The following is a 12,021-nucleotide window of genomic DNA, read 5'->3' on the forward strand; positions in this document are numbered from 1 at the left end:
TCGCTGCTGGTAAGGTGTATAAATCCCCGAGACGTCCAGTATGTACAGTCTGCCAGGGGCCGGCCTGATGTAGGTGGAAATGCGGCACGCAGCCAGGCCCCGGTGGGTGGGACACCTGGGACCCCTGGCTGGCGGGCGGGCTGCCCCCGTGAGCCATAGGGACGGGAGTCTCTCTCCAGGTGGTGAGGGAAGCAGAGGGGTGTCAGCTGCAGGGAGGCCGGCATCCCCACCGCAGCTTGTCTCCCGACCCTCCCGCAGGTCCAAGCTCTCCAGAAGGCGGTCTGCCCAGATGCGGGTGTGAGCCGGAGCCCTCCCGACAGCCAGCAGGCCGGCCCCACCCCCAGGCCTCATCACCACCCGTCATGTCACGCGCGTCCAGCCTGCCCCACCAGCCAGCCAGCAAGTCCCCTCTTGGGGACGCCACCTCTGGCCCGGGGACCTGCGCCACACGACCTGTCCTGCTCCCAGCAGAGGCCGCGTTTGTTCTTTGTTCTTTCCGAGCGTGCCCTGGGTGGGAAGAGCTGGGAGGTGCTGGAGAGGCCAGAGGGCACAAGCCACAGGGGCATCACCGCCGTTCTGATATTTTTTTAAGCATAGACAGACTTATAATTAATATACATTAGTTAGTGACATTGAAACAGTCCACTCAGAAATTAACTATAAGACTGTGTTCTATTTATAAGTATTTATTTCTAATGCCTTCACATAGACCTGTAGGATTCCGATGGACCCTGTCCCCGCTTGCTCCCACTCACATCCCCCAAGGCTCGTAGGGAAGGCCGCGGTAAAGGGGTGTCTGCACAGGCCGGGCACCTCCTGTTGGCACCATGGGGGCACACCAGGCCAGGCCCAAGCAGAGGCTTCTCCCCAGCCGCACACAGAGCAGGCCCTCATCCCGGGGCGTGTGTGTGTGAGTGTCAGGGGACCTGGTGCCTGGAGTCCGAGCCACGGAGGGTGGCGTGGTCTTCTAGCAGGAGGTGTCTCTCCCTGGGAGCATGGGGAGTGGGGGGAGACCAGGCAGACGGGCACCTGGGCTGTGGGGCTCTCCTGGCAGGGACTGCAGGTGGCATCGTGTGTCTAGGCCAGCAGGGTGCTGGTGGCTGGGGTTCAAGATGGTCCAGGCGGTGAGGGGTTTGGGGTGCAGCTTCTCCAGCTGCTGTGAGAAATGGGGTGAGCTCAAGGTCATTCCTGGGAAGAAAGTGTGTGACGTCCCCCCTTTGCCCCAAGAGAAGAGTTTCTGAGAGTCCCGGGGTCAGGTGAGGGCGGCCAGCGTGGGGGCCACTGTCAGCCCCCTGTCCTGCTCCCAAGGGGGCTGTCCTTGTGCTGTTCAGAGAGCTCTTGTTACGAGATTCACTTCGTTCTCTCTGCAGACTCCATGCCCGAGGGCCAGCCCGGACAGGGCCAGGGTCTGCCCCAGGCATCACACCCAGGCCAGAAACGCATCAGAGACCACGGGGCCCAGGGGGTCTTCCGTGACCTGTTCCCACGCCCAGAGGCACACATGGCCTTCTTCCAACTCTAGGAAAAAGAGCAACCAAACCACAAAACCCCAGTCCCCACCATGGCCCACTGAGAGCAGGTTTCATTCAGAGTCGGCGGGGAGGGTTCCAGGCCCAAGTTCGAGGCCAGCCGGTCCACACTGTTCCCTGCTGCCTTTGCCGGGCCCTGCGGGGCGCCACTCACGGACCCCTCACCTTTCCACTCAGTTTGGATTACTTTGTCGCACCCCAGTCAGCGGTTCCAAACCCCCCCTTCGGCCAGGGCCGTCCCCACGTGACATGTGGACACTGTCCCCATTCTGTGCACGGAGGTCGGAAGTGTGTGCAGCCGCATTCCCCCTGGGATGCGTGGGCTCGGCTCCCATGCCAGGTGAGAAGTTTGAGGCTCTCCTTGGAGAAGTTATTCAGGCCCCTTCAGCGCCGCCGTGGACGTAGGGCTAGGTGGTGGGCTCCCGACCTGAGCGGCCTCTGGCAGCGGTGTCTGGCCCGCCAGCCGCCCCAGCCACCCCAGCCCGGCTGGCAGCAGAGACTGAGTGTGCCTGTTCCACACCCCGTCTCAGGCAGCGTGTCAGTGGCCCCTTTCACTCGCTACTGCCCTCACCCCCCAGTGCTTGGAAGGCACCACACGGGTGGAGAAGCTCCATCACTAAGACATGGCCCGGGAAACCACATCTGTGAGGCGCAGGGCTCAGTAGCCTTCCCTGGAGGCCCCCAGACGAGGGCTCACACCCCAGGCTGAAATCAAACGTCATCCAGGAACCAGACGTTCCTAGGCCTGGACAAAGAGAACTGGGGTGCAGCACGGTCCAGAGCAAGCACTTATTCTGGCTTTTACAATGGCCTGGAGGGCAGGGAGGAGGACCAGGAAGGGAGGGAGCTGTGCCAAGATGAGTTGGGTCCCAGGAGCCCCGCCTACCCGCAGGGAGCCTAGAGGTGCAGGGCCCTGGCCACAGCCCGCTCAGGTCAGCCAGCCTGCAGCCGTGGCCTCAGAGGGTCGGAGGCCCTCGCACCCAGGACGCAGGTATCTGAGGCCAGCCAACCTACAGAGCACCTGCCTCGTGGGGTGGACTGAAGGAAGGGGGCCCATGCAAGGGTTTCTGGGAATCACCCTAAATTCGGGAGCCTCCACGGCCATGGAGGTGCTCCAAGGACTGTTTAATTCTGGCCTGGTGGCACTTGGCAGTTGCCTGGGAACCCCAGCCCCGTTGTCACAGCCAGACCCTCAGAGTTGCTGGGGAGAGAAATCTGAGTCGGAAAAGCTGGTCTCTTCATGTCTGCCCTTGCCAGAAGCTACCCACATGTCACTTTAGGGGGGACAAGCATTTAAAAAACTGGGCTGTGCCCTTCACATCTGTGACCCGGGAGGCTGATCTGGGGGCCCCTGAGGGTCTGCCCGTTGTGGGGTGCAGAGGGGAAAGTCAGACCTGACTATTTCCCACTAAGTGGGGAAGGAAGAAAGATCCAGAAAGCCATCTCTCTGGGAGGTTTTTGTTTTAACGCTTGATGCCACTCATTTTGGTTTGAGGGACAGCCATCCTCACCCAGAGAAGCTCTCTGTCTCCTCCAGGGTAGGGTGAGCTCCTTCTGCCATGGTCCCAGGAAGGGCGGGGGACCGCTAGGCTCCAGTGCATCCAGGCTAGTCCCCAGGGGTGAGGGTTCCGAGGCCGCCTCGTTCTGAGTCATCACTCCTACGGTGCCGGCGTCCCATTCACCATCACACGCTCACGCTCACGCTCACACGCCCCCGGGTGGCTGCAGCGAGCTGCCCTCTGTCAGTCCTGGTCCCTACTCCGCACCAGTGGGGCAGGTGTGGCAAAGCACTCGGGGAGAGTTCCCGAATGCTGCTGGTCCCGGGGCGAGCAGGGTTGCCGTGCTGGCCCTGTCAGCTCCCTCCCGCGCGGGGCCCCAGAAGGCGCCCTCCTTTTATCCCCAGGATCAGCAGAGGCTGTGGCTTCCTGAGGGCCCGAGCCTCCTGCCTCCAGCCGTCCCCCGAGCTCCCCTGTAGCTTGTACATATGTGACTGTGTGGCAAACCCTGGCCCCGCGCTGCAACCACCATCCTGACGTGACGACTCTAGTTCCCTGACGTCCTGAACCCGAGTGTTAGGCTCTAGGCTCCTGTACTGTGTGTGTGCACTTAAAATTCTGTCCAATTAAGAAATAAATGTGGTTCTTTATGCAACACCAGACCTGCGGGCCTCCACTGTGGCTTTATTTGTGTGTGAAGTCTGTTGGATGCAGCCAAAAATGGCCACTGGGGCCAGATGTCCAGCACTGTCCAGAGACAGTGCCCACTCCCCACGGGGGAGAGCTGGCGGGGGCGGAGAGCCCAAGGGGTGTGAGGGACAAGATGGTGTTTATCACGGGAGCACCACCTGCTTCCCTCGGCACCTGGATCGTACCCGTGTGTGTCCTCATGCGCCCTCAGGCACGCCGGGCAGCCTCGAGCTTTTCTGTATGGTCAGCGTTACCCCATACCAAAACCAGACAAAGGTATTACAAGAAAATAAACTACAGACCAATATCCTGCATCCACATAGAAAACAAATACTTTCAAAAACTTTTTACCAAATGGAATCCAATGACACGTAAAAAAGATAATACTGTCATCACCAAGTGGAGTTTATCCTGGGAATGCAAGGTTGGTTCAAAAACTAATCCGTGTGATTCATCATATTAAACTAACAGAAGAAAAATCGCCATCTCTGTAGACACAGGAGAAGCATTTGACAAAATGTAATATCCACTGCTAACTAAGCCTTCAGACAATGAGGTCATAGAAAAGACCAATAGGGCAATAAAAACATACCCAATCAATCAAAAGAAGAAATGAAAAGTAAGGGCACAAAGAGCAGTTGGACAGAAAGAAAACAAATAATAAGATAATAGACTTCTGTGCAGATTGGCCCTTAATGACATCAACTGGAAATGGACCAAACATCCTGCTTCAGTCAGGAGAGACAACAGTGGTATTTAGATAGAAAAATTCTATATGAAGAACTGCTAACTGGAAATCTAAGGTATTTGGACAACATCTGCCTCATTATGGAACCACACATTACAGGGTGGCTGAAAGAAAACTGGAGCTGAAATTGATCCCATTTCTGGATAAGCAGAGAGGGACACCAGGGGGCTGCAAGCATCAAACTCCAGTGTGTGTGTTGGTTTGTGATGATTCCAGACCCACTTGTTTGTGACTTAAGCGAAGTTGTTTTGATCTCAGGGTGAATGTGTTGACACTGAGGAAGCTGTGTCAAGATGCAGTTTTCCACATCTGTGGTCCATAAACCGTCGCAACTGTGGATGGGCACACAGGGAAGAGGGGCCACGACGAGTGGGCATTTAAGTTTCAAATATCGAGAGCTTGCGAGGACATCCCTAGAACGTCTGGTCTGGGCGAGGCCATCCTTTGCTGATCTACAGTGCTCTCCCAAGACCTGGGGCATCGGCTCCTGCACGGCAAGGTGCCTGGCGGCCGTGGTGAAAACGCCCAAGAGGGAACCTCTTCCAGCCAACACGGTACCTCCATTCCCCTACAGTGTGCTCTGCAGCGGGGGACCTGGGCTTCGTGCCTGCAGCTGGACGTCCGCTCTCACTGGCTAAGCTGCCTCTTCTGAGGGCCCACTCGCAGGAAGGTACCCCTCAACTCAGTAGGACTTCCGTTCTGTCCTCTCCCCTTTGCCTGGAACAATCGTGCATCAATCGACTGTTGTCTGGAGAATGTTATTTATTGGCTTATTAAGAGACATCATCCTGTGTGCTACTGGCAACTATTACTACTATAAATTATAATTCCCACGTGGACCTGTGCTAAATAAACTATTAGCAAAGACAAGGATCAGTCTCTGAGCATAGTTGGCCTTAAAGAAAACATCCAGAACATGGGAAAATTCATGTGACCTCAGTTCTTCAACAAATAAATTGTAAGATGAGAGAAGGAAGGAGATCCAATGAAGAGACAATCAAGAGGCCCCTTAATGGATTCTGATTTTCCTAAATGTCGAAAACATTAGGTCATCAACTCAGATTGTAAAGATCTTAGCAGCCACGATGCCTCATCCTAACAAGAAAAAAGCTGAATAAAACCAGAAGCAGTGAGGTCATATGATACATGAACCCTGGTGATGGGTGTTAAAGAGGGCACGTTCTGCAAGGAGCACTGGGTGTTATACACAAACAATGAATCATGGAACACTTCATCTAGAACTAATGATGTAATGTATGGGGATTAACATAACAATAGAAATTTTAAAAAAACAGAAACGAGTTTTCTCACATCTGTCAGAGAACTGAGGTCAAAGGGCAAATTGTCCCCCAGAATCTGGAGCAAGGAGCGCGGATGGTCCCAGCTGAGATCCGCTAGTGGGTGCAGAAGCTGCTGGGGCCAGAGCTGCGTAGGAACACTGGGACGGCAGTTTTGACTCTGCATTGCTGGACGCCCAGTGTGGACTAGCTGGAGGTGAGGAACTCCTCAGGCTTAGAGGGACCTGTGGCTTTTACCAGAAGGAGCCCACCAAGTTCTCACCGTGAAGAGTGGAGAAAAATCCCCTCACGTCTTTATCAGGAGGACCTGAAGAGTAGTCATTTTAGAATGTGTCCAGAGCTTTCTCCATAACAAAGTCGTGGGGACAGGAGGCAAACTAGGAATAGAGGGGAGCTTCCTCAACTCGATAAAGAACATCTGCAAAAATCGTACGGCCGACGTCATACTTACTGGTGACAAACTGGAGGTTTTACCCCTTTGACTTAGCAGGGTGAGGAGGTCCTTTCACCAGTCCTATTCGACACTGTCCTAGAAATTCTAGGTGCAATAAGACAAGAAAGGGCATACAGATTGGGAAGGAAGAGATAAAACTGTCTTTGTTTGCAGATGACAAGATCGTCTGAAGAAAATCCCAAAGAATTGACCAAAAAACTCCTGGAACTAACCAGAGATTATAGCAAGGTCACAGGACTCAGAGATAATACACAAAAGTCAATCGCTTTCCTATAAACCAGCAATGAACAACTAGAATTTTTTTTTTAAAGATTTTATTTATTTATTTGAGAGAGAGAATGAGAGAGAGCACATGAGAGGGGGGAGGGTCAGAGGGAGAAGCAGGCTCCTCGCCGAGCAGGGAGCCCGATGTGGGACTCGATCCCGGGACTCCAGGATCATGACCTGAGCCGAAGGCAGTCGCTTAACCAACTGAGCCACCCAGGCGCCCAACAACTAGAATTTGAAATCAAAACAAAACAGCATTTATGGTAGTACCGACAGAGAGAGAGCGTGTGCATGAGCGCGTAGGCGGTAAAGCTCAAACAGAATGCGCAGGATCTGTATGTAGGAAACTACGAAATTCTGACACAAGGAATCAAAGAAGACCTAAATAAATGGAGAGCGTTCTGTGTTCCTGGACTGGAAGTCTCAGGATAGCTAAGATGTGGATTTTTCCCAGCTGGATCCATAGATTCAATGTGTTCCCAGCAAACTACGCAGATATTGACAAACTGATTCTAACATTTATAGGAAAAGGCAAAAGACCCAGAAAAGCCTGCCCTGTACCGAAGAAGAACAACGTTGCAGGACTCCCGTTACCCAACTTCAAGGCTTGCTATAAGCTCTCAAAAATCAAGACAGCATGGTATTGTCGAAAGAATAGACGGATCAATAGAACCGAATAGATCCATGCAAATAGTCAACCGATGTTAACAAAGGAGCAACGGCAACTCAATGGGGAGAGGACAGTCTTTTCTTTTCTTTTTTTTTTTTTTTAAAGATTTTATTTATTTATTTGACAGAGAGGGAGCACAAGTAGGGGGAGTGGGAGAGGGAGAAGCAGGCTTCCCGCCGAGCAGAGAGCCCGATGAGGGGCTTGATCCCAGGACCCCGGGATCATGACCTGAGCCGAAGGCAGACGCTTACCGACTGAGCCACCCAGGCGCCCCGGACAGTCTTTTCAACAACGGGGCCGGAGCCACGGGACGCCTGAGTGCAAAAAACAAACAAAACCATCTTACGCTTTCACAAAAGTTAAGAAGTTAAGTCAGAATGGACTTTAGCCCTAAATGTGAAACACAAGGCTGTAAAACTTCTAGAAGTACTTATCAAAAGACATCATTAAGAAAATGGAATTGGGGGACGCCTGGTGCCTCAGTCGGTGAAGCGTCTGCCTTCAGCTCAGGTCATGATCCCGGGGTCCTGGGGGATCGAGCCCCACGTCGGGCTCCCTGCTCGGTGGGGAGTCTGCTTCTCCCTCTGCCTCTCCCTCTGCCCCTCTCCCCCTCCCCCCATCTCCCACTCTTGCTCTCTCTCTCAAATAAATAAATAAAATCTTTAAAAAAAAAAGAAAATGGAATTGGACGAAAATATGTGTGAAACAATTATAAGACAAGGGACTTTATCCAGAGTACATATGGAATACATGAAGAATCATTAGCACTCAATCAGAAAAAGATATACAGCCCAATAAAATATTGAGGAGCGGTAGGTGAGCGCGCATTGAGCTCGTGACCGTGTGCAGTTGTCGTCGGGGAAATGCAGCCGGCCACCACAAGGACAGATGAGCGCTCGGTGGAAGAGGAAATGTGCTTCGGCCTTCAGGGCACCGACTGTTGGAGACACCGCGCGTTCCCCCCCCGCGCCCCCCCCACCGCTCCTGGCCACGCCCACTTTGGGGAGCCCTGTGACCTGTGCCCGACCTCCTAAAGCTAAGCAATCCCCTGCCCCAGGGTCCCGAGCACTCCCGGCGTTTGTCTGGAGACTCGTGGGTGAGTGCTCGCGACAGCTTTCTTTGTGTTAGTCAAAAACTGAGAAAAAAAAAACAACTGAGAAAACCTGAAGTTCGTCATCGGGAAAATGGATGAACAAGTTACGGTCCGTCCACCAAACGGAACTCCAGTCGGCAGTTAAAAGGAAGGCAGGCCGCCCCCACAGCCCTGCGAGGCCGGCAGACTCAGCAGCGTGACCGTGGCGCAGTGACAACAGGCATCCGAGGAGCGGCGGGGTCAGCGGGAGGCTGGGTGCGGAAAGTCTCTCCCGGCAGTGGCGTCCTGCCCTGGCTTTGTCCGGGTGGCACGGCGTGGACGTGCGCTCCTGAGGCTGCTTCGCTTTATTTGAGTTTTAGCTAAAAGTTGCAAAGTATGTGAAAATACAAAATCAGTTCCCCTTGATCATTCAGCGGGAGGAACCACCGAGCTCTAGCCAGGAGGCTCCGTGGTCGCGGAGGTGTGGTCGTCGGGTCTGAAACCGCGTTCTGCGTGCTCTCCCTGGGCCGGGCCCCGCCTGTTGGAGGGTGGAAGGGGGTGTCTGTGTGATCCCTGAGGGAGCCCCGGCTTCTCCGCTCCCAGACTCCAGGTCTCTAGAGCTTGCCCGTGACTCTGAGATGGCCGGGACCGAAGAGGAGGACGGGACAGATCCCTGCCCCCTCACCCCACCCCCACCCCCCCTCCCTGGGACTGGAGTCTGGATGGTTGTTGGGTTGTTGTCGGTCCTCCAGGGGGAGCAGCAGGGGGATTTCCTGTTGGGGTTAACCTCACCCCTGCCCCCCCCCGGGGCCCAATCACCTTCCCCCACTCTGGGAAATTTCTGGACCTCAAGATCATCTACTGCAACAACCAGAAAGCAGCCGCTGTGCTGCATGCTTCGGACCCCCCTCCTGGACCTCAGTCTCCCCAGCTGCGCAAAGCGGGGCTGTCGGGGAGAGCCTTTGGGCTGGAACAGCACAAACAAAGGGACCATCAGGGAGGCAGAGGCACGCCAGAGATGAAAGATGGTTCTCCTGGAAAAGATGGAGCTACCCTTAGGCCTCCTTGTAAATGTGGATCCAGAGGTCCAGAGCTGGGGCCCCACTCGGATCACAGGGGCCTGCTGGCCACCCTGCAATGCTGCAGGTGACAGGGCCATTGGGGCACAGCCGGGACTTTTGCCGTGGTCCCCCAGGCGTCAGGCCCCCCTCAGGCGTCAGGCGCTCTCGGATCGCCCTCCTCTTGGTGACGTCATACTCAGCACCTTCTCCGGCAGCCGTGCTCAGCTGAACTTCTTGGAAGGAAATGCAGAGGATTTTGATGGGTGGTCCCACCTTCTCCTGAGGGGCAGGGGGACAGCAGGTTGGGAAAGGGGTGTGGGCAGAAGTCAGGTGCTGCTGCAGGCCGTGGGGGTCCTCCAGGTGGGCACAGGTGAGGGGAGGAGGGGCAGAGGGGTCGCCTATACCCCCTGGCGGTGTCTAGATCGTGGGTCCTTAGCCGCCGTGCTCCGAGCCCACGTCCACGGCCAACTGCAGGTCTCGGGCTTTGGGACACAGGTAGGGGGCCGAGGCACCACTGGCTCTCACCTGCCCTGCTGACCTCCCCGCCCCGCTGCGCCCACCGCTTCAGGCCGGCCTGGTGTGGCCCATGGCCATGCTGCATCCAGCAGGCCTCAACCCGGGCCTTCACCAGTCGCTCCCTCCCCTCTCCTCCCCGGCCTGGCAGCCCAGCCCCTTCCCCTGGCAAGTACCCCCCACCCCCCACCCCCCTCCCCAGAGTGGCCATTTCCCCGGGCCCAGAATGACCCCTCCACCGGGGGCTGGCCGCCCTCAGCGACCCAGTGCAGCTGCTTGATGTCCACTCTTCCCTGAGGGGCATGGCCCGCTGGGGTCACTGTGGTGTGCCGGGACCTCAAGCCCCTGAGACCACAACCTCCAGGCGTGTGTCCCTGAAGCCTGGCCGGTGTCCGGGACCGTCTCTGGCGGAGTCTCTGGACTGGAGAGCCATGTCCCACAGGGGTGCCCAGGAGGGCCTCGCACAGGGAATCACTGTTTACCGAGGGCCGGGGCTTCTCTTCCAAGGTCCTCAGGTTTGTGCGCACCAGCCAGGCTTTCTTAGAGATGCATTTTTGTCTATGTTGCTGGTCAGAAAAGTTAACGGGTGTGGTGTGGTGGGGCCGTTTCTGCAGGTTCAGCTTCCTGAGGCGTCCCTGGCAGCCTGGCAGCCTGGCTGGAGCACCCAGGCTCCCTCCCTCCCTCCCTCAGGTGGGAAGACCCAGCCCAGCAGACAGCTGCCCTCACCTGGTGGCAGGGGGCCCGCAGCTCAGGCAGAGCCAGGGATCCTCACCCGGGAGGGACAGAGCACACAAGTGCAGGGAGCTGCCAGGCTGTGCCCAAGGAGCCGAGACCCCGGGGGCTGAGTCACGGAGCTCCAGTGGTGGCTTTGACACTATGGCCCGTGTCCGGCCCCTGCAGCTGGCCGGGAGGGGGGCCAGGGGGCCTGGTGTGTCTCATGTCCCAGGGAGGACACCTGACCGTGGGGCGTCCCGTTCGGCTCCCACGCCGGCAGCAGGTGCATCTGGAGGTGAGGGCACCGGTGTGGGGTTCGCAGGGCAGCCCGCCCAGGTGGACTCTCCCACAGCAGCACCGTCCTTGGGGCTGGGGCTGGGCCGGGCCCTGACATGTCAGCTCAGCAGCCCTGCTCGGCCCCGCTCCTCGTGGAGCCCTCAGGGCCTGAACGTGTCCCTCTCCTTCTTCGCCACCTTCGCCCTCTGCCAGGCGGCCAGGAGGGTGTCCAAGGCTCTGCTCCCGGCGGGCACCCAAACCAGCTTCGCGCGGGAGGCGGTGGGCGCGGCCCAGCTGGGGGCCTGCTGCCTGGAGATGCGGATGTTGGTGGAGCTGGGCCCCTGGGCGGGGGCCTTTGGCCCCAACCTGCTGCTGACGCTGCTCTTCCTGGTGCACGGGGCGACCTGCGACAGGGCCGCAGCCAACCCCACCGTGTCTCTGCAGGAGCTCCTCCTGGCCCAGGCCTCCCTGCCCGGCACGCTGCTGACGCTAGCGGCCCAGGGGCTGGGCGTGCAGGCAGCCTGCACCCTGAGCCGGCTCCACTGGGCCTGGGAGCTCAGTGACCTGCACGTCCTCCAGAGCCTCATGGACGCACACTGCAGCTCGGCCCTGCGCACGTCCGCGCCCCACGGCACGCGGTGGAAGGCGCCTGTCTGTGCCTTCTTCTTCCACCTGACCCTCCTCCGCTTCCGGAACAGTCTTCCTGTCTACAGGGTGCCCGTCACGGCCCTGCTGGTCACCGTCACGGCCCACACAGGTGAGACCTGGCTGCCTCTTCCCCGGGCACGTCGAAGCCTCTGCACCCACGTGGACACCCAGCAGAGAGGCTGCAGCAAGGGGGACCGCCGGCCCCCAGGGACTGCGACGGCCCTCTCCTGGGAACTTGGTGGTGGTGGGAGGGCAGCCAGCGGGACCCGACACAGTGCACCGGGGTGGGTGCTTGGCCCCGGTCAGTGCTGTCCTTCCCAGCTGGGTCTCTCCACCCTCCGACTGTTCCTGTTCATCTCAGAGCATCTGCAGCTGGGGCGGGTGGGCAGCCAGTGCCGTTTCTCCAAGGCCCAGCCCACACTCTGGTCTGGAAGCTCCTGAGTCCTCTGCCACTCCTTCCAAGAGTCCCAGTTCCCTCTGTTTCTTCCTCCCCCCACCCCTCCCTACATGGCTCCCTATGTCTCCAGAGAGGGCAGCACCTCCCACCCTCCTCCCATCCTCCCCCCACCCTCCCATTCTCCCATC

At 57.5% G+C, this 12,021-nt stretch overlaps 2 protein-coding genes across 29 annotated transcripts in view; both read left to right on the forward strand.

The window, feature by feature from the left end:
• The window catches only part of KIF1A (kinesin family member 1A), a 95,291-nt gene extending 91,604 nt beyond the window's left edge, over positions 1-3,687 (forward strand). For all 28 annotated transcript variants that reach the window (XM_081813239.1, XM_081813243.1, XM_081813240.1 and 25 more), the window contains one exon: positions 259-3,687. In XM_081813239.1, the coding sequence (XP_081669365.1) occupies positions 259-301 (43 nt within the window). In that variant the 3' untranslated portion in view covers positions 302-3,687. The remainder of the gene's footprint in view (positions 1-258) is intronic.
• A 6,987-nt stretch (positions 3,688-10,674) lies between these two features.
• On the forward strand, positions 10,675-11,877 carry LOC102743444 (aquaporin-12). The gene is made up of 2 exons (XM_081815284.1): positions 10,675-11,545; positions 11,798-11,877. The coding sequence occupies exons 1-2, from the start codon at positions 10,675-10,677 to the stop codon at positions 11,875-11,877; spliced, it is 951 nt and encodes a 316-aa protein (XP_081671410.1).
• Positions 11,878-12,021: the final 144 nt, after the last annotated feature.

This window comes from Leptonychotes weddellii, chromosome 3, assembly GCF_054177405.1.
Source record: "Leptonychotes weddellii isolate Sample4059 chromosome 3, ASM5417740v2, whole genome shotgun sequence".
NCBI lineage: Eukaryota > Metazoa > Chordata > Mammalia > Carnivora > Phocidae > Leptonychotes > Leptonychotes weddellii.